Source organism: Salvelinus alpinus, chromosome 31 (assembly GCF_045679555.1).
Source record: "Salvelinus alpinus chromosome 31, SLU_Salpinus.1, whole genome shotgun sequence".
Lineage (NCBI taxonomy): Eukaryota > Metazoa > Chordata > Actinopteri > Salmoniformes > Salmonidae > Salvelinus > Salvelinus alpinus.
In genome coordinates, this window is record NC_092116.1 from 20,176,630 (window position 1) to 20,197,556 (window position 20,927).

The following is a 20,927-nucleotide window of genomic DNA, read 5'->3' on the forward strand; positions in this document are numbered from 1 at the left end:
TGAATTATGAAAATCTCAATTGGCAACTAAGCTCATGAGGCATTTACAAGTTATATTCTTTAAGATTCTCAAAATGTATGTACTAATCACAGATTGTCCCCTGAACTCACACATTGGGGAGCACAAAAACTATTTTAGGCTGAAAGAAAGGCTGATAGAAGGTTGTATGGATGAGTTGACTATAACCGTTTACTTGTACATTCATGCCCTCTTGTGGATGATTTTAAAAAATGAATTACAAAAGCAAATATATTGTAAAAGTAGTCTTTTAAAAAAAAGTGTAAAATTCTAATATTCTGTGAAATGTATATACTAATACACTGAATTAAAATATAAACTCAACATGCAACAATTTCAAAGATTTTACTGAGTTACAGTTCATATAAGGATATTAGTCAAATTAAATAAATTCATTAGCCCCTAATCTATGGATTTCCTATGACTGGGAATGCAGATATGCATCTGTTGGTCACAGATACCTTTTAAAAATGTAGGGGCATGGATTAGAAAAGCAGTCAGTATCGGGTGCGACCACAATTTGCCTCATGCAGCGCGGCAGAGTTGATCAGGCCTGTGGAATGTTGTCCCACTCCTCTTCAATGGCTGTGCGAAGTTTCTGGATATTGCCGGGAACTGGAACACACTGTTGTAGACGTCGTTCCAGATCATCCCAAAGAAAGCTCAATGGGTGACATGTCTGGTAAGTATGCAGGCCATGGAAGAACTGGAAAATTTTCAGCTTCCAGGAAATGTGTACAGATCCTTGAGACATGGTGCCATGCATTATCATGCTGAAACATGAGGTGGAGGGGGAAGATTAATGGCATGACAATGGGCCTCAGGATCTCAAATTGCCATTAAATAAAATGCAATTGTGTTAGTTGTCCATAGCTTGTGACTGCCTATACCATAACGGGGTGACAGGTAGCGTAGTGGTTAAAGTGTTGGGCCAGTAACCGAAAGGTTGCTGGATTAAATCCCCGTGCTGACAAGGTAAAAATCTGTCATTACGCCCCGAAACAAGGCAGTTAACCCATGGTTCCTAGGCTTTCATTTTAAATTAGAATTTGTTCTTAACTGACTTGCCTAGTTAAATAAATGTATGTAAAAAACAATAATGAATATATAATGAATAACACCGCCACCATGGGGCACTCTGTTCACAACGTTGACAAACTCAAACCGCTCACAAACAGGATGCCATTCCCAGTACAGTTTTAACCGTTATTAGTCTGTGAAGAGCAAACTTCTCCAGCGTGCCAGTGGCCATCGAAGGTGAGCATTGCCCTCCGAAGTCGGTTACAACACAAAATTGCAGTCAGTTCAAGACCCTGGTGCGGACGACGAGCAAGCAGATACGTTTCCCTGAGACAGCTTCTGACAATGTTTTGGTGCAAACCTAGAGTTTCATCATGTGTCCGGGTGGCTTGTCTCAGACCATCCCACAGGTGAAGAAGCCGGATGTGGAAGTCCTCCTTCCCCTAATTCTTCCTGCCATCATTATCTTTTTAGTTCAGGCTTCCTGCTTGTTCACGCCTACTAACGCCCATTATCTGCTTTCAGTTAAATTATAATAGTGGCCAGACCCATGCTTGTCTTAAAAATAATCTATGTCCATCTACCCTCTAGGCCTATGACTCAACCCTGTATTTAATTCAATGCCCCAGCATGTTCTCTGGTATGTCCTTATTGGAATTGGCAGACTCTATGTCTCTTCTTATCATTAGTGTCCAGTTGCCTTAAGCATATTTCTCTGGTATGTGTGCTTTTAGTGGAATGTGTAGACTATAAGTCTAGTGTGTCCAATTGTTTTAGGTGCCCATGTGTCTGGTCAGTCTGTCAGCACAATGGAGAAAATAAGAGGGCCAGAACGTCTCTTAGTATATCTCCATTACCACAGTCTCATGATCAACGTGAACATGTGGTTCGTTACTTTAATGTTCAGCTGTCTTATGTCTTTATATGTTATCCATGTGTCTTATGTTACTACTACACTAGTCATGTGGGGGCAGGTGCAGTTTTGCTGCAAGCAGATGTGTCTGGGGTTGAGAGGCCTGTTAGTTTCTTTTCCAAAAAGTTTAAAGATTATCAGTTGAACTATTCGGTTATTGAAAAGGAAGCGCTAGCACTCATCTGGGCGCTACAACACTTCGAAGTGTATGTCGGGTCGGGGGTAGTACCTATTGTGGTCTACACCGACCATAACCCTCTCACTTTTTTGAGGTCCATGATGTGTCCGAACCAGAGGATAATGAGATGGTGTTTATTTTTACAATCATTCCATCTCGATGTGCGGCACATCCGGGGGACTGAAAACGTGATTGCTGATGCGCTCTCTCGTGCGCCCTGTTCCTGATTGTTTGTATTGTCAGGTTCTGTCTTTCCTGTCTATTCCCTCCTGGTCTTGTGTTATCTTTCCTCTTAAATGTTGCTTCCTATGCACTAAGGTTGCTGAGGTTTGGGGAGTCTTCTTTCCTCTTAAATATTGCTTCCCGTGCGCAAAGGTTGCTGAGGTCTGGGGAGGAGGGGGTTGGCTGGGGCAAATTGGAAGTGTGCACACGTAACCCTTTATCAATTTGGGACGCAGAGGCTGGTATGCTGTTCCGGGGTCCTTGTTGGTCCCCGGTTTTATGGGGGGGAATGTGACGCCCCTCCCACTCTGTCTGCCGTATTCTTTGTTCTTGTTCCCTTATTAGGATGTCGGTGGGCGGAGTTGGGAGGGTCGTCAGCTACATGAGAAACACCTGGGCCCGGTGTCTCCCAGGATAAATACACCACTTCCCCATTCATGGATGAGACTCTCTCCATGCAGACACCTTGATAGATTTTGTTGTGGTTTTTTGTGACTTTTTGGTTGTTTGCTTTAGCACCTTTCAACATACCGCATTATCACATTCATGCATGCCAAAACATTCACTTACACTACTGATTACTGATTACACACACCATTGTTAATTGCATTTAGGTTATTTTATTTAATAAATATATTTTTTGTTACTCCTTATCTCCACGTTGTCTCCCTTTTGTTACGGGCTTTGAGCCGGTTCGTGACAGGGTGGAAAAGATCTGAGGAAGGAGTTTTAGGATAAAGGTCAATATTGCATTTACAATACCCGGTCATGTTTACATTTTCAGTAGAATCTGTAGTTTCACTAGGAAAGGTGGAAAGGTGTCAAAGGTTTGACTTCATGGCACATGTGACATTTATCATTTGGTTTAGGAGCTATTTGGAGGTCTACTGTGGGAATGTTGTTGTGTTACAGCACAAACAAGGTAGGTCTGTCAACTGTTCAAATGAATAACCTGGGAAAGTAGTGATCAGAGTGATAGATTAAATGTAAAGGAGAAATTAATATGACAACTGAACTACAGTATACGGTATACGAAAATAACATTGCCATTCATCTCTAATAAACACAAAAATCCCCCCACACACAAACAACTGACCTGGTCCAACCTTTGTTTTGAACGGTCAAAAAGGTGACAAACGTATGTGGAATAGGGACATACTCTCTGTGAGAGAGTAGGTGAAGACGCCATAAAGTACAAAATATCAAGTATGTAGCCTAGATTTACAAAATATACACCGGCAGGATTAACCTGTCCTCTCTACATGAAGAGGCTTAACCTGTCCTCTCTACATGAAGAGGCTTAACCTGTCCTCTCTACATGAAGAGGCTTAACCTGTCCTCTCTACATGAAGAGGGCAAGACTGAGACAAACCAGAGATGAAGAGTTGAAATGTGGTGTTTTCATTATTTTTGTATGGAGGGCAATAAGAAAAAATACAAATAATAATTGAATGGCTTACTTTCTACTTGTGGCTTGTTTGATCAAATTGAAGTTTCGTAATGATGAGGTTGTTATGAGTGTACTGATGGAAGTAGGAGGAAAAAACACTATTCAGTAAGAAGGTTCTAGAGCTCAACATGTCTGCTCCATGTAACGCATTACAGAGATCTGTCACAGTATCTGACAACAACACATTGATGCACTGACACACATCTCTCTTTTTGTTGAGTCATGCTAGAATTACACAGTGGGATATAAGGATATTTGTCAAATGTATTGAAGGTTATGGTGATACAGTAGTAGAAGTGGTAGTGGTAGAGGTATTAAGTAGTTGCATAGTTTATACACACTGGTTGATATTTTGTCATTTTAAAACCATGAAAGAGGATCAAATGACTAATACCTTATATTACTACACCTCACCACATCATTTACCTGCCTTGGACAACAGGCTGCAGAGACAGTATGTAATTATGAGAATAGTGTCACTGTCACCGGTTATATAAATAGATTCACAGAAAACAGTTGTTTCCACAACTGTCAGTATTACCCACAAATAGAGTCAAATTGACAGGTACTGTTATTATGAAATTAATACACACTAACTACAGCGAGCTAGAATCCTACCTGCAGTACATTCTACTGAGCATGACAAGCCAACTGTCTTGGTACTGCCTTTAGAGATGGTATCAGTATGACTGCAGTACATTGATATGACCACAATATTCTAATAAAGCCCAGGAGAAAATAGGAACTGAATATGAGTTCTGTTATGTACCTCACCACCCCACTGTGGTGTGTGTGTGTGTGTGTGTGTGTGTGTGTGTGTGTGTGTGTGTGTGTGTGTCCCCACATCAGAGGCAGAGCTGTTGTGAGGTCACTCCCACAGACCAGAGACTCAATGAGGAAGACAGTATTCAATCAAAAACTATAACCAGTAACTGGTTTTCGAGGATAAGCCATGAAGCTTAATTGTTCTTGGTCTTTTAGCGCCCCCCTCAGAGCTGGGCCTGTAAATATCACATAGACTTACATCCCATGCATTTAGTCATGATCAAATATGTTTTTGTCACTGACATTTCATTGTGTTTGAATGTATGACAAACATGTTAATTAAACTGGATGGGAAGAGTAAAACTGGAAATTGTACTGTAAAATAATTGTATATTTTTTGGGGTTAATTCATGATAATTGATATACTGCAATAAATGTCCCATATTGATCCCTTTCATGATCTGTTTGTTTTGAGGTGTTTCTCACATACTGTGAAAGTGGACACTGAACACTGAAACGTTCTATTTTGTCTAGATGTTTTCAGAAATACTTCATAAAACAGAAAATAAATGTCCATTTCAAAACCTTTATTTAAAAATGAATTATGAAAATCTCAATTGGCAACTAAGCTCATGAGGCATTTACAAGTTATATTCTTTAAGATTCTCAAAATGTATGTACTAATCACAGATTGTCCCCTGAACTCACACATTGGGGAGCACAAAAACTATTTTAGGCTGAAAGGAAGGCTGATAGAAGGTTGTATGGATGAGTTGACTATAACCGTTTACTTGTGCATTCATGCCCTCTTGTGGATGATTTTAAAAAATGTGAAATACAAAAGCAAATATATTGTAAAAGTAGTCTTTTAAAAAAAAGTGTAAAATTCTAATATTCTGTGAAATGTATATACTAATACACTGAATTAAAATATAAACTCAACATGCAACAATTTCAAAGATTTTACTGAGTTACAGTTCATATAAGGATATTAGTCAAATTAAATAAATTCATTAGCCCCTAATCTATGGATTTCCTATGACTGGGAATGCAGATATGCATCTGTTGGTCACAGATACCTTTTAAAAATGTAGGGGCATGGATTAGAAAAGCAGTCAGTATCGGGTGCGACCACAATTTGCCTCATGCAGCGCGGCAGAGTTGATCAGGCCTGTGGAATGTTGTCCCACTCCTCTTCAATGGCTGTGCGAAGTTTCTGGATATTGCCGGGAACTGGAACACACTGTTGTAGACGTCGTTCCAGATCATCCCAAAGAAAGCTCAATGGGTGACATGTCTGGTAAGTATGCAGGCCATGGAAGAACTGGAAAATTTTCAGCTTCCAGGAAATGTGTACAGATCCTTGAGACATGGTGCCATGCATTATCATGCTGAAACATGAGGTGGAGGGGGAAGATTAATGGCATGACAATGGGCCTCAGGATCTCAAATTGCCATTAAATAAAATGCAATTGTGTTAGTTGTCCATAGCTTGTGACTGCCTATACCATAACGGGGTGACAGGTAGCGTAGTGGTTAGAGTGTTGGGCCAGTAACCGAAAGGTTGCTGGATTAAATCCCCGTGCTGACAAGGTAAAAATCTGTCATTACGCCCCGAAACAAGGCAGTTAACCCATGGTTCCTAGGCTTTCATTTTAAATTAGAATTTGTTCTTAACTGACTTGCCTAGTTAAATAAATGTATGTAAAAAACAATAATGAATATATAATGAATAACACCGCCACCATGGGGCACTCTGTTCACAACGTTGACAAACTCAAACCGCTCACAAACAGGATGCCATTCCCAGTACAGTTTTAACCGTTATTAGTCTGTGAAGAGCAAACTTCTCCAGCGTGCCAGTGGCCATCGAAGGTGAGCATTGCCCTCCGAAGTCGGTTACAACACAAAATTGCAGTCAGTTCAAGACCCTGGTGCGGACGACGAGCAAGCAGATACGTTTCCCTGAGACAGCTTCTGACAATGTTTTGGTGCAAACCTAGAGTTTCATCATGTGTCCGGGTGGCTTGTCTCAGACCATCCCACAGGTGAAGAAGCCGGATGTGGAAGTCCTGGGCTGACGTGGTTACACGTAGTTGTGAGGACGGTTCTCTGAAACAACGTTGGAGGCGGCTTATGGTGGAAAAATAAACATTAAATTCTCTAGCAACAGCTCAGGTGGACATTCCTGCAGTCAGCATGCCAATTACACACTCCCTCAAAACTTGAGACATCTATGGTATTGTGTTGTGTGACAAAACAGCACAGTTTAGAGTGGTATTTTGCAGTCCCCAGCACAAGCACCACCTGTGGAATGATCCTGCTGTTTAACACCTGTCAGGTGTACGGATTATATTGGCAAAGGAGAAATGTTCACTAACAGGGATGTAAACACATTTTTCCAAAACATTTTTGAGAAATAAGCTTTTTGTGTGTATGAAACATTTCAGCTCATGAAACGTGGGACCAACACTTTACATGTTTTGTTTTATATTCTTGTTCAGTATATACACTCAATTGCCAAAAGTATGAGAACACTTGCTCGTCAAACATCTAATTCCAAAATCAAAGGCAATAATATGGAGTTGGTCCCCCTTTTGCTACTATAATAGCCTCCACTTTAATGGGATATTTTTCCACTAGATGTTGGAAAATTGCTGCGGTTAATTGCTTCCATTCAGCCACAAGAGCATTAGTGAGGTAGGACAATGATGTTGGGTGATTAGGTCTGGCTCGCAGTCTGCGTTCCAATAGTTGTTCAATGAGGTTGAGGTCAGGGCTCTGTGCAGGCCAGTTAAGTTCCTCCATACCAATTTCGACAAACAACTTCTGTATGGACCTCGCTTTGTGCATGGGCGCATTGTCATGCTGAAACAGGAACGGGCCTTCTCCAAACTATTGCCACAAAGTTGGAAGCACAGATTTGTCTAGATTGTCATTGTATCCTGTAGCGTTAAGATTTCCTTTCACAGGAACTGAGGGGCCTAGCCCGAACCATGAAAAACATCCCCACACCATTATTCCTTCTCTACCTAACTTTACAGTTGGCACTATGATGCATAGGGGCACGGAGTGTTCTCCTGGCATCCGCAAAACCCAGAATCGTCCGTCTGACTGCCAGATGGTGAAGCGTGATTCATCACTCCAGAGAACACGTTTCCACTGTTCCAGAGTCCAATGGTGGCGAGCTTTACACCACTGCAGCTGATGCTTAGCATTGAGCATGGTGATCTTAGGCTTGTGTGCGACTGCTCATCCATAGAAACCCATTTCATGAAGTTCCCGACTAGCAGATCTTGTGCTGACTTTACTTTTGTGAGCTTGTGTGGCCTACCACTTCACGGCCGAGCAGTTGTTGCTCCTAGACGTTTCCACTTCACAATAACAGCACTTGCAGTTGACCAGAGCGAAAATTTTAAAGAACTGACTTGTTGGAAAGGTGGCATCCTATAACGGTTCTACGGTGAAAGTGACAGTTCATCAGTACCGGCCAATCTACTGCCAATGTTTGTCTTTGGAGATTGCATGACTGTGCTCGATTTTATACACCTGTCAGCAAGGGGTGTGGCTGTAATAGCAGAATCAACTTATTTTAAGTTGTGTCCACATACTTTTGGCTGTGTAGTATTCTATCATCTGAGTGACAGAAGTAACAAACCAAAGACAATACATGTCATTAGATTTACAACACAACAATTCAATACACAATACAATTACTGTAGCTGCAGATAAGATGCATCATCATTACACCATATCATTGTTTGAAAAACGTGTTGCAGTTATACACAGTTAAACCAATATTAAATCAAATATATTTGTTGAGATATATAAATCCTTTATGTGTGTGTATCTGTGGGTGTGCTTGCGTGTCTGTGCGCGCATGTGTGAATAATCTATATTCCCAGGTTTCTCCTGCTCCTCCTCTGATGAAGTGTCCCTCCATCTCCCTCAAGGACCTGTAACATATCACCACACAAAGTTATTTATCCCTCCATCTCCCTCAAGGACCTGTAACATATCACCACACAAAGTTATTTATCCCTCCATCTCCCTCAAGGACATGCAGCAGATCACCACACAAAGTTATTTATCCCTCAAGGACCGGTAACATATCACCACACAAAGTTATTTATCCTTCCGTCTCCCTCAAGGACCTGTAACATATCACCACACAAAGTTATTTATCCCTCCATCTCCCTCAAGGACCTGTAACATATCACCACACAAAGTTATTTATCCCTCCATCTCCCTCAAGGACCTGTAACATATCACCACACAAAGTTATTTATCCCTCCATCTCCCTCAAGGACCTGCAACATATCACCACACAAAGTTATTTATCCCTCCATCTCCCTCAAGGACCTGTAACATATCACCACACAAAGTGATTTATCCCTCCATCTTCCTCAAGGACCTGTAACATATCACCACACAAAGTTATTTATCCCTCCATCTCCCTCAAGGACCTGTAACATATCACCACACAAAGTTATTTATCTCTCCATCTCCCTCAAGGACCTGTAACATATCACCACACAAAGTTATTTATCTCTCCATCTCCCTCAAGGATCTGTAACACATCACCACACAAAGTTATTTATCCCTCCATCTCCCTCAAGGACCTGTAACATATCACCACACAAAGTTATTTATCCCTCCATCTCCCTCAAGGACCTGTAACATATCACCACACAAAGTTATTTATCCCTCCATCTCCCTCAAGGACCTGTAACATATCACCACACAAAGTTATTTATCCCTCCATCTCCCTCAAGGACCTGTAACATATCACCACACAAAGTTATTTATCCCTCCATCTCCCTCAAGGACCTGTAACATATCACCAAACAAAGTTATTTATCTCTCCATCTCCCTCAAGGACCTGTAACATATCACCACACAAAGTTATTTATCTCTCCATCTCCCTCAAGGACCTGTAACATATCACCACACAAAGTTATTTATCCCTCCATCTCCCTCAAGGACCTGTATCATATATCCACACAAAGTTATTTATCCTTCCTACTCCCTCAAGGACCTGTAACATATCACCACACAAAGTTATTTATCCCTCCATCTCCCTCAAGGACATGTAACATATCACCACACAGAGTTATTTATCTCTCCATCTCCCTCAAGGACCTGTAACATATCACCACACAAAGTTATTTATCCCTCCATCTCCCTCAAGGACCTGTAACATATCACCACACAAAGTTATTTATCTCTCCATCTCCCTCAAGGACCTGTAACATATCACCACACAAAGTTATTTATCCCTCCATCTCCCTCAAGGACCTGTATCATATATCCACACAAAGTTATTTATCCTTCCTACTCCCTCAAGGACCTGTAACATATCACCACACAAAGTTATTTATCCCTCCATCTCCCTCAAGGACCTGTAACATATCACCACACAAAGTGATTTATCCCTCCATCTTCCTCAAGGACCTGTAACATATCACCACACAAAGTTATTTATCCCTCCACCTCCCTCAAGGACCTGTAACATATCACCACACAAAGTTATTTATCTCTCCATCTCCCTCAAGGACCTGTAACATATCACCACACAAAGTTATTTATCTCTCCATCTCCCTCAAGGATCTGTAACACATCACCACACAAAGTTATTTATCCCTCCATCTCCCTCAAGGACCTGTAACATATCACCACACAAAGTTATTTATCCCTCCATCTCCCTCAAGGACCTGTAACATATCACCACACAAAGTTATTTATCCCTCCATCTCCCTCAAGGACCTGTAACATATCACCACACAAAGTTATTTATCCCTCCATCTCCCTCAAGGACCTGTAACATATCACCAAACAAAGTTATTTATCTCTCCATCTCCTTCAAGGACCTGTAACATATCACCACACAAAGTTATTTATCTCTCCATCTCCCTCAAGGACCTGTAACATATCACCACACAAAGTTATTTATCCCTCCATCTCCCTCAAGGACCTGTATCATATATCCACACAAAGTTATTTATCCTTCCTACTCCCTCAAGGACCTGTAACATATCACCACACAAAGTTATTTATCCCTCCATCTCCCTCAAGGACATGTAACATATCACCACACAAAGTTATTTATCTCTCCATCTCCCTCAAGGACCTGTAACATATCACCACACAAAGTTATTTATCCCTCCATCTCCCTCAAGGACCTGTAACATATCACCACACAAAGTTATTTATCTCTCCATCTCCCTCAAGGACCTGTAACATATCACCACACAAAGTTATTTATCCCTCCATCTCCCTCAAGGACCTGTATCATATATCCACACAAAGTTATTTATCCTTCCTACTCCCTCAAGGACCTGTAACATATCACCACACAAAGTTATTTATCCCTCCATCTCCCTCAAGGACCTGTAACACATCACCACACAAAGTTATTTATCCCTCCATCTCCCTCAAGGACCTGTAACATATCACCACACAAAGTTATTTATCCCTCCATCTCCCTCAAGGACCTGCAGCAGATCACCACACAAAGTTATTTATCCCTCCATCTCCCTCAAGGACCTGTAACATATCACCACACAAAGTTATTTATCCCTCCATCTCCCTCAAGGACCTGTAACATATCACCACACAAAGGTATTTATCCCTCCATCTCCCTCAATGACCTGTAACATATCACCACACAAAGTTATTTATCCCTCCATCTCCCTCAAGGACCTGCAGCAGATCACCACACAAAGTTATTTATCCCTCCATCTCCCTCAAGGACCTGTAACATATCACCACACAAAGTTATTTATCCCTCCATCTCCCTCAAGGACCTGTAACATATCACCACACAAAGTTATTTATCCCTCCATCTCCCTCAAGGACCTGTAACATATCACCACACAAAGTTATTTATCCCTCCATCTCCCTCAAGGACCTGTAACATATCACCACACAAAGGTATTTATCCCTCCATCTCCCTCAATGACCTGTAACATATCACCACACAAAGTTATTTATCCCTCCATCTCCCTCAAGGACCTGTAACATATCACCACACAAAGTTATTTATCCCTCCATCTCCCTCAAGGACCCGTAACACATCACCACACAAAGTTATTTATCCCTCCATCTCCCTCAAGGACCTGTAACATATCACCACACAAAGTTATTTATCCCTCCATCTCCCTCAAGGACCTGTAACATATCACCACACAAAGTTATTTATCCCTCCATCTCCCTCAAGGACCTGTAACATATCACCACACAAAGGTATTTATCCCTCCATCTCCCTCAATGACCTGTAACATATCACCACACAAAGTTATTTATCCCTCCATCTCCCTCAAGGACCTGCAGCAGATCACCACACAAAGTTATTTATCCCTCAAGGACCTGTAACATATCACCACACAAAGTTATTTATCCCTCCGTCTCCCTCAAGGACCTGTAACATATCACCACACAAAGTTATTTATCCCTCCATCTCCCTTAAGGACCTGTAACATATCACCACACAAAGTTATTTATCCCTCCGTCTCCCTCAAGGACCTGTAACATATCACCACACAAAGTTATTTATCCCTCCGTCTCCCTCAAGGACCTGTAACATATCACCACACAAAGTTATTTATCTCTCCATCTCCCTCAAGGACCTGTAACATATCACCACACAAAGTTATTTATCCCTCCATCTCCCTCAAGGACCTGTATCATATATCCACACAAAGTTATTTATCCTTCCTACTCCCTCAAGGACCTGTAACATATCACCACACAAAGTTATTTATCCCTCCATCTCCCTCAAGGACCTGTAACACATCACCACACAAAGTTATTTATCCCTCCATCTCCCTCAAGGACCTGTAACATATCACCACACAAAGTTATTTATCCCTCCATCTCCCTCAAGGACCTGCAGCAGATCACCACACAAAGTTATTTATCCCTCCATCTCCCTCAAGGACCTGTAACATATCACCACACAAAGTTATTTATCTCTCCATCTCCCTCAAGGACCTGCAGCAGATCACCACACAAAGTTATTTATCCCTCAAGGACCTGTAACATATCACCACACAAAGTTATTTATCCCTCCATCTCCCTCAAGGACCTGTAACATATCACCACACAACGTTATTTATCCCTCCGTCTCCCTCAAGGACCTGTAACATATCACCACACAAAGTTATTTATCCCTCCGTCTCCCTCAAGGACCTGTAACATATCACCACACAACGTTATTTATCCCTCCATCTCCCTCAAGGACCTGTAACATATCACCACACAAAGTTATTTATCCCTCCATCTCCCTCAAGGACCTGTAACATATCACCACACAACGTTATTTATCCCTCCATCTCCCTCAAGGACCTGTAACATATCACCACACAAAGTTATTTATCCCTCCATCTCCCTCAAGGACCTGTAACATATCACCACACAAAGTTATGTATCCCTCCATCTCCCTCAAGGACCTGTAACATATCACCAAACAAAGTTATTTATCCCTCCATCTCCCTCAAGGACCTGTAACATATCACCACACAAAGTTATTTATCCCTCCATCTCCCTCAAGGACCTGTAACATATCACCACACAAAGTTATGTATCCATCCATCTCCCTCAAGGACCTGTAACATATCACCACACAAAGTTATTTATCCCTCCATCTCCCTCAAGGATCTGTAACATATCACCACACAAAGTTATTTATCCCTCAATCTCCCTCAAGGACCTGTAACATATCACCACACAAAGTTATTTATCCCTCCATCTCCCTCAAGGACCTGCATGCAGTAAAACAAACTCCTAAGAATAAAACAGAGATATACTTTAAATAGATACATTAGAATTTGATATCAGAACATTAGTTCCAAGTTTATATCATTTTAGTATCAATAACAAAATGGCTATTATTCTTACCGTGGCATGACCGTGGCTTCACTCGAGAATAGACTGAATCTGCCTCTGGTGGGGTTGCTGTTTCTGTAGGAGGATAAACATCAGCATAATATAATAGTTATATCCAGAATCATAAACAAAATAATATCCAGACTAATACCCAGACTAAAATCCAGAATAATATCAATTTATTCAATATGGGCTCCAAGCGATATGAGGTTCTGATAGGGGGAATATGGAAGAAGGGATGTCCAGTCTTACCTCTCTTCTTCTTGGCTTTGACCCTCTTTTGGAGGTCAACCTCAGCATAGGTCACATCAACAGGTCCAGCTGCTGCTGACAATGGACATTTCCAGTCAACAAATTAAGGAATTAGCTTAATGCATATTCTGCTTTCCAATTGGCCGGCCTGTATCTTCAGACAATTTAGTTGCAAAATAATATTTGCTTTGAGAGTGCAAATCCAAACGTATGTTAACATCAACACTATAATCCATAGTTCATCACACTGATGATAAAAAGGTAACGTGATCAGAAACGTTTTCTCACCAATTTGTCAGGACATACTTCGATATACTCTAATATGAGAGATATAGTGTAGTTTCGTATACGTTTAATAGATTGCTGATTTAGTCTTACCGGGGTCTGTGTATGGCTTCACTATCGAATAGACTGAATCGGTCTCTGGAGGTGTTTCTGTAGGAGAATAAACATCAGAATAGTATACAGAATAACAGTTACTGTATATACAGGATAATAAACAGTTAAAACAGAATAATGAACAAAATAATATACAGTTCTATATAGAATAACATCCAGTTGTATACAGAATAATACACAGCTATTCAATATGGGGTCAAAGAGGTGTGAGGATTTAACCTTGTATTACAGTGTAGAGAAACAGAATATAAACTTGCAAGACTTTCCAGATGGTTGTACGAGGTTAGTGAGGATTATGATGATTGGAATATGGAAGGAGCGATGTCCAGTTTTACCTCTCTTCTTATATCCAGAATAATATATACATTTATTCACTATGGGGTCAAAGAGATGTGAGGTTCTGATAAGGGGAATATGGAGGGAGGGATGTTCAGTCTTACCTCTCTTCTTCTTGGCTTTGGTCTTCTTTTGGAGGTCAACCTCAGCATAGGTCACATTAACAGGTCCAGCTGCTGCTGACAATGGACATTTCCAGTCAACAAACTAAGAAATTAGCTTATCGCAAATTCTGTCTCTTCGTCCGAAACATCACAACACCATCAGATCTCAGAGAGAGGTAATATAGGTGTAGAGTATAGTAGTGAATTTGAGAGATTCCAGTCCAGCCTTCATCTCCAAATCAAATCGTATTTGTCACATGCGCCAAACACAAGTGTAGACCGTACCGTGAAATGCTTAATTACAAGCCCTTAACCAACAATGCAGTTAAAGAAAGAGTTAAAACAATATTTACTAAATAAACTGAAGTAAAACATTTAAGAAAAAGTAACAAAATAAAATAACAATAACGAGGCTATATACAGGGGGTACCGAGTCAATGTGCGGGGGTAGAGGTTAGTCGAGGTAATTTGTACATGTAGGTAGAGTAGAGGTAAAGTGAACATGTTTAGATGATAAAAAGCGAGAAGCAGTAGTGTAAAAACAAAGGTCTGGGTGGACATTTGATTATTTGTGCAGTAGTCTTATGGCTTGGGGGGGTAGAAGCTGTTATAGAGCCTTTAGGACGTAGACTTCGCTCTCCGGAACCGCTTGCCGTGCGGTAGCAGATAGAACAGTCTTTGACTTGGGTGACTGGAGTCTTTGACAATTTTTTGGGCCTTCCTCTGACACCGTCTAGTATATAGGTCCTGGATGTACTGGGCCATACGCACTACCCTCTGTAGCACCATACGGTCGGATGCCGAGCAGTTGCCATACCAGGCGGTGATGCAACCGGTCAGGATGCGCTCGATGGTGCAGCTGTATAACTTTGAGGATCGTGGGACCCATGCCAAATCTTTTCAGTCTCCTGAGGGGGAAAATGTGTTGTCGTGCCCTCTTTACGACTATCTTGGTGTGTTTTGACCATGATAGTTTGTTGGTGATAAGTTTGCTGATGACACAGTGGTATGCCTGACCACTGACAATGATGAGATAGCCTATAGGGAGTAGGTCTACTCCCTATAGGCTGTCTAATTGAGGTCAGTGATCAGGCATATCACTGTTGTGTTGTCAGCAAACTTAATGATGGTGTAGGAGTCATGCTTGAGCACGCAGTCGTGGGTAAACAGGGAGTACAGGAGGAGACAAACCCTGAGGGGCCCTCATTTTGAGGATCAGTGTGGCAGATGGGTTGTTGCCTACCGTTACCACCTGGGGGCGGTCCATCAGGAAGTCCAGCATCCAGTTGAAGAGGGAGGTGTTTAGTCCCCGGGGTCCTTAGCTTAGTGAGGAGCTTTGAGGGCACTATGGTGTTGAATGCTGAACTGTTATCAATGAAAGCATTCTCACATACGTGTTCCTTTTGTCCAGGTGGGAAAGGGCATCTGTGGATCTGGGCAGCTTGCTGCTGGGTTTCCCGTTGTAGTCCGTAATGGTTTGTAAGCCCTGCCACATCTGACGAGCGTCAGAGCCGGTGTAGTAGGATTCAATCTTAGTCCTGTATTGACACTTTGCCTGTTTGATGGTTCGTCTGAGGGCATAGCGGGATTTCTTGTAAGCGGCCGGATTAGTATCCCGCTCTTTGAAAGCGGTAGCTCTAGCTTCTAGCTCAGTGCAGATGTTTCCTGTAATCCATGGCTTCTGGTTGGGATATGTACGTACGGTGACTGTGGGGACGACGTCGTCGATGCACTTATTGATGAAGCCGGTGACTGAGGTGGTATACTCCTCAATGCCATTGGATGAATCTCGGAACATATTCCAGTCTGTGCTAGCAAAACAGTCCTGTAGCGTAGCATCCGTGTCATCTGTCCAGTTAAGGAATTGAGCGAATCACTGCTACTTCCGGCTTTAGTTTTTGCTTGTAAGCATGAATCTGGAGGATAGAATTATGGTCAGATTTGCCAAAAGGAGGGCGAGGGAGAGCTTTGTATGTGTCTCTGTGTGTGGATTAAAGGTGTTCTAGACTGCCTAGATATTAGACACCGCTCACCAGCTGTTATTCACAAAGACACACTCCCCCACCCTCGTCTTTACAGACATAGCTGTTCTGTCAATGCACAGAAAACCCAGCCAACTGTAAATGACCCGTGTCGTCATTCAGCCACTACTCGGTGAAACATAAGATATTACACTATGTATTGTCCCGTAAGTAGGATAGTCTGGAATGTAGTATGTCCTTTGCGTCGGACTCATTAAAGAAAACAACTTCATCCAGTTCGAGGTGAGTAATCGCTGTTCTGATATCCAGAAGTCATTTTCAGTCATAAGAGACGGTAGCAGCAACATTAAATACAAAATAAGTCACAAACAATGCGAAAAAAAAACACAAAATAGCAGTTGGTTAGTAACCTGTAAAAAGGCAGCCATCCCCTTCGGTGCGATTATCGCATCTTTTTACAATTTTACAATATGTATGTAACAACAATATAATCCCAAATTCATCGCACCGATCATAAAAAGGTAACATGTGATCATAAATGTTTTCTCACCAGTTTGTTAGGACATGCTCTGATATTAGAGTATATCTAAGTATTAGTTCCATATCCTTTCAAAAGATTGTGATTAAGGGCTTGATTCAATCCGTATCGTGGATTCGATCCGTATCGTTCAGCGCTATAGTAAAATGAACATGTAAATTGCGCTTTAGCACTGAACTTCCGCAATACGGATTGAATCGAGTCCTTAGTCTTACCGGGGGCTGTGCGTGGCTTTACTTGAGAATAGACTGAATCTGCCTCAGGTGGGGTTGCTGTTTCTATAGGGGGTGATAATAAAATATCAGAAAACATTTACAGTTATACAGAATATTATACCATGGCATTGTTGAATACTCATTTCTGATTGGCTTGAAGGGCATTCTAGAGTGTGCATTATTTCGTTTTATAAACTGGGTAGTTCAACCCCTGACTGCTGATTGTCTGACAGCCGTAGTATATCAGACCGTATACCACGGATAAGAAATAACATTGCTCTAATTACATTGGTAACCAGTTTATAATAGCAATAAGGCACCTCAGGGGTTTGTGATATCTGGCCAATATACAACGGCTAAGGGCTGTGTCCAGGCACTACGCGTTATTGGCCATACACCACACCCCCTCGGGCCTTATTTCTTAAGTAATGCACTGCAATATTCAATGGCTATGAAGTTAATTCTTACATGTCCTATGTTTAAGCTGCTATTGAAAGCAAAAGTCAAATTGATAATATCATTGGCATTGTTGAATTTGATTTTCAGAATTACAAGCTAGGAGGATGGTTTATTAGCTAAGCTAGCAAGTCTCTTTGTTTGGTTACCAAGGCAACTACTGTAGCTATCTAATAACTTGCTAGCTAGCTACTTCATTGAATCTTGAATACATTTCTACTGGTAAATGAACACATTTTTACTGTGTTAAATTATAGCCATGGTACAAGCGGGATAATCAACTCAGGGCTCTATGCGTTCTCTGGAAAATAATGCATCTCTGTGGAAGGATAGGGTATTTGTTTCCTGCAACCTTATACAGAGTTGCATTATTTATAAAGAACAACCTTTCACGTCATGCATAATTTTCCATAAAATGCATAGGCCCTCGTTGGTTTTTACATACAGTTGAAGTCGGAAGTTTACATACACCTCAGCCAAATACATTTCAACTCAGTTTTTCACAATTCCTGACATAAAATCCCTGTCTTAGGTCAGTTAGGATACCACTTTATTTTAAGAATGTGAAATGTCAGAGTAAAAGCGGAGAGAATTATTTCAGCTTTTATTTCTTTTATCACATTCCCAGTGGGCCAGAAGTTTACATACACTCAATTAATATTTGGTAGCATTGCCTTTAAATTGTTTAACTTGGGTCAAATGCTTTGGGTAGCCTTCTACAAGCTTCCCACGATAATTTTGTCCCATTCCTCCTGACAGAGCTGGTGTAACTGAATCAGGTTTGTAGGCCTCCTTGCTCGCACACGCTTTTTCAGTTCTGCCCACAAATTTCTATGAGATTGAGGTCAGGGCTTTGTGATGGCCACTCCAATGCCTTGACTTTGTTGTCCTTAAGCCATTTTGCCACTACTTTGGAAGTATGCTTGGGGTCATTGTCCATTTGGAAGACCCATTTGCAACAAAGCTTTAACTTCCTGACTGATGTCTTGAAATGTTGCTTCAATATATATTCACATAATTTTCCACCCTCATGATGCCATCTATTTTGTGAAGTGCACCAGTCCCTCCTGCAGCAAAGCACCCCCATAACATGATGCTGCCAGCCCTGTGCTTCACGGTTGTGATGGTGTTCTTCGGCTTGCAAGCCTCCCCCTTTTTCCTCCAAACATAACGATGGTCATTATGGCCAAACAGATCTATTTTTGTTTCATCAGACCAGAAGACATTTCTCCAAAAAGTACGATCTTTGTCCCCATGTGCAGTTGCTAAACGTAGTCTGTTTTTGTATTTGGTTTTGGAGTAGTGGCTTCTTCCTTGCTGAGTGGCCTTCAGGTTACGTTGATATAGGACTCATTTTACTGTGGATATAGATACTTTTGTACCTGTTTCCTCCGCATCTTCACAAGGTCCTTTGCTGTTGTTCTGGGATTGATTTGCACTTTTCACACCAAAGTACGTTCATCTCTAAGAAACAGAATGTGTCTCCTTCCTGAGCGGTATGACGACTGCGGGGTGCCATGGTTTTTATACTTGCATACTATTGTTTGTACAGATGAACATGGTACCTTCAGGCATTTAAAAATGGCTCCCAAGGATGAACTAGACTTGTGGAGGTCTACAATTTTTGAGGTCTTGGCTAATTTCTCTTGATTTTCCCATGATGTCAAGCAAAGAGGCACTGAGTTTGAAGGTAGGCCTTGAAATACATCCACAGGTACATCTCCAATTGACTCAAATGATGTCAATTAGCCTATCAGAAGCTTCCAAAGCCATGACATCATTTTCTGGAACTTTCCAAGCTGTTTATAGGCACAGTCAACTTAGTGTATGTAAACTTCTGACCCACTGAAATTGTGATACAGTGAATTATAAGTGAAATAATCTGTCTGTAAACAATTGTTGGAAAAATTACTTGTGTCATGCACAAAGTAGATGTCCTAACCGACTTGCCAAAACTATAGTTTGTTAACAAGACATTTGTGGAGTGGTTGAAAAACGAGTTTTAATGGCTACAACCTAAGTGTATGGAAACTTCTGACTTTCACTGTATACAGCTATTCAACAATATTTACCTCTCTTCTTCTTGGCTTTGGCCTTGTTTTTGAGGCCCACCTCAGCATAGGTGACATCAACAGGTCCAGCTGCTGCTGACAATGGACATTTTCAGTCAACAAATGAAGAAATTTGTTTTTTGCATATTCTGCCGCTTCATCTGAAACTACAAAATTGCACATTTTGATTGGAATGACTGCCAACTTGCATAATGGGCCTTACCTGTCGCTTTCCCTGTTTTCACCACAGAGTAGACTGGATTTTTAGCTGGATCTGCTAGCTTTTCTGAAGAGGAGGAAGAAGAGCAGAGAATTTGTCAATTAGTATTTTTTTAAATATATGCAGTATATGTAATTTTTATACTTCAGCTGGGATGAAAAACCAAATATGAGCGACACCAACCATAACAACCACTTATCGTGGGCAATTTGCTGATATGGTTCATTACGATAAGTAGCTAGAGAAATGTGAAGTTTAAAATGAAATAGCTTTGCTAATATGGGTGATTGTTAATTGGACAAAAGATGGCTACAACTATCCAACTAGTAATATATTAATTAAATTAATTCAGTACATTTATCACAATATAGATTTTTTGGCCACATCGCCTGGTTCTTTTTTGTAAATAATTTTAACTCGTTGGACACAGTGCAATTTTTTTTAAATAAATGTCACAGCTGAGTCACCTTTCTTTTTCTTGTCCAACTTTTTCAGTTGAATCTGGGCGTAAGTCACATGACTTGGTCCAGCAGCAGAAGAACCAGCAGAATCTGTGACATAATACACAAACACCTCAACTTAGTCAAACTCTACATGTCATATTAAATGAAGAGCAGCAGACTACTACACATTCATACTGAAAACATTACATTACATTACCATTATCATTGTGGTCTGAGGGATTGAGCGTATCGTAGATGTTAGCATCACCTGTTGGTCAAAGAAGAGAGAGACAGGTTAGTTTGGTTGGTTATCCATCAGCTTGTCTACGGACAGAGAATATGGTAACATGTTGTTATCAGGGTTGCGGTCAGTTCAATTTAAATTTCAGTCAATTCAGGAAGTATAATGAATTTGGTTTACTTTCTGAATTGACCGGAATTTAAATGATTTTGGTTGTTATAAAAAGTGCATGTTGATG

General features: G+C 41.0%; 1 protein-coding gene across 1 annotated transcript in view; it reads right to left on the reverse strand.

Annotated features, from left to right (window-relative positions):
* Positions 1 to 5,132: 5,132 nt before the first annotated feature.
* Positions 5,133 to 20,927, reverse strand: part of LOC139561426 (basement membrane-specific heparan sulfate proteoglycan core protein-like) — a 165,177-nt gene continuing 149,382 nt past the window's right edge. Inside the window, 10 exon segments of the mRNA XM_071378501.1 lie at positions 5,133 to 8,522; positions 13,465 to 13,527; positions 13,705 to 13,779; positions 14,083 to 14,139; positions 14,544 to 14,615; positions 17,279 to 17,341; positions 19,807 to 19,881; positions 20,009 to 20,071; positions 20,473 to 20,556; positions 20,666 to 20,716. Of these exon segments, the coding sequence (XP_071234602.1) occupies positions 8,515 to 8,522; positions 13,465 to 13,527; positions 13,705 to 13,779; positions 14,083 to 14,139; positions 14,544 to 14,615; positions 17,279 to 17,341; positions 19,807 to 19,881; positions 20,009 to 20,071; positions 20,473 to 20,556; positions 20,666 to 20,716 (611 nt within the window). The 3' untranslated portion in view covers positions 5,133 to 8,514.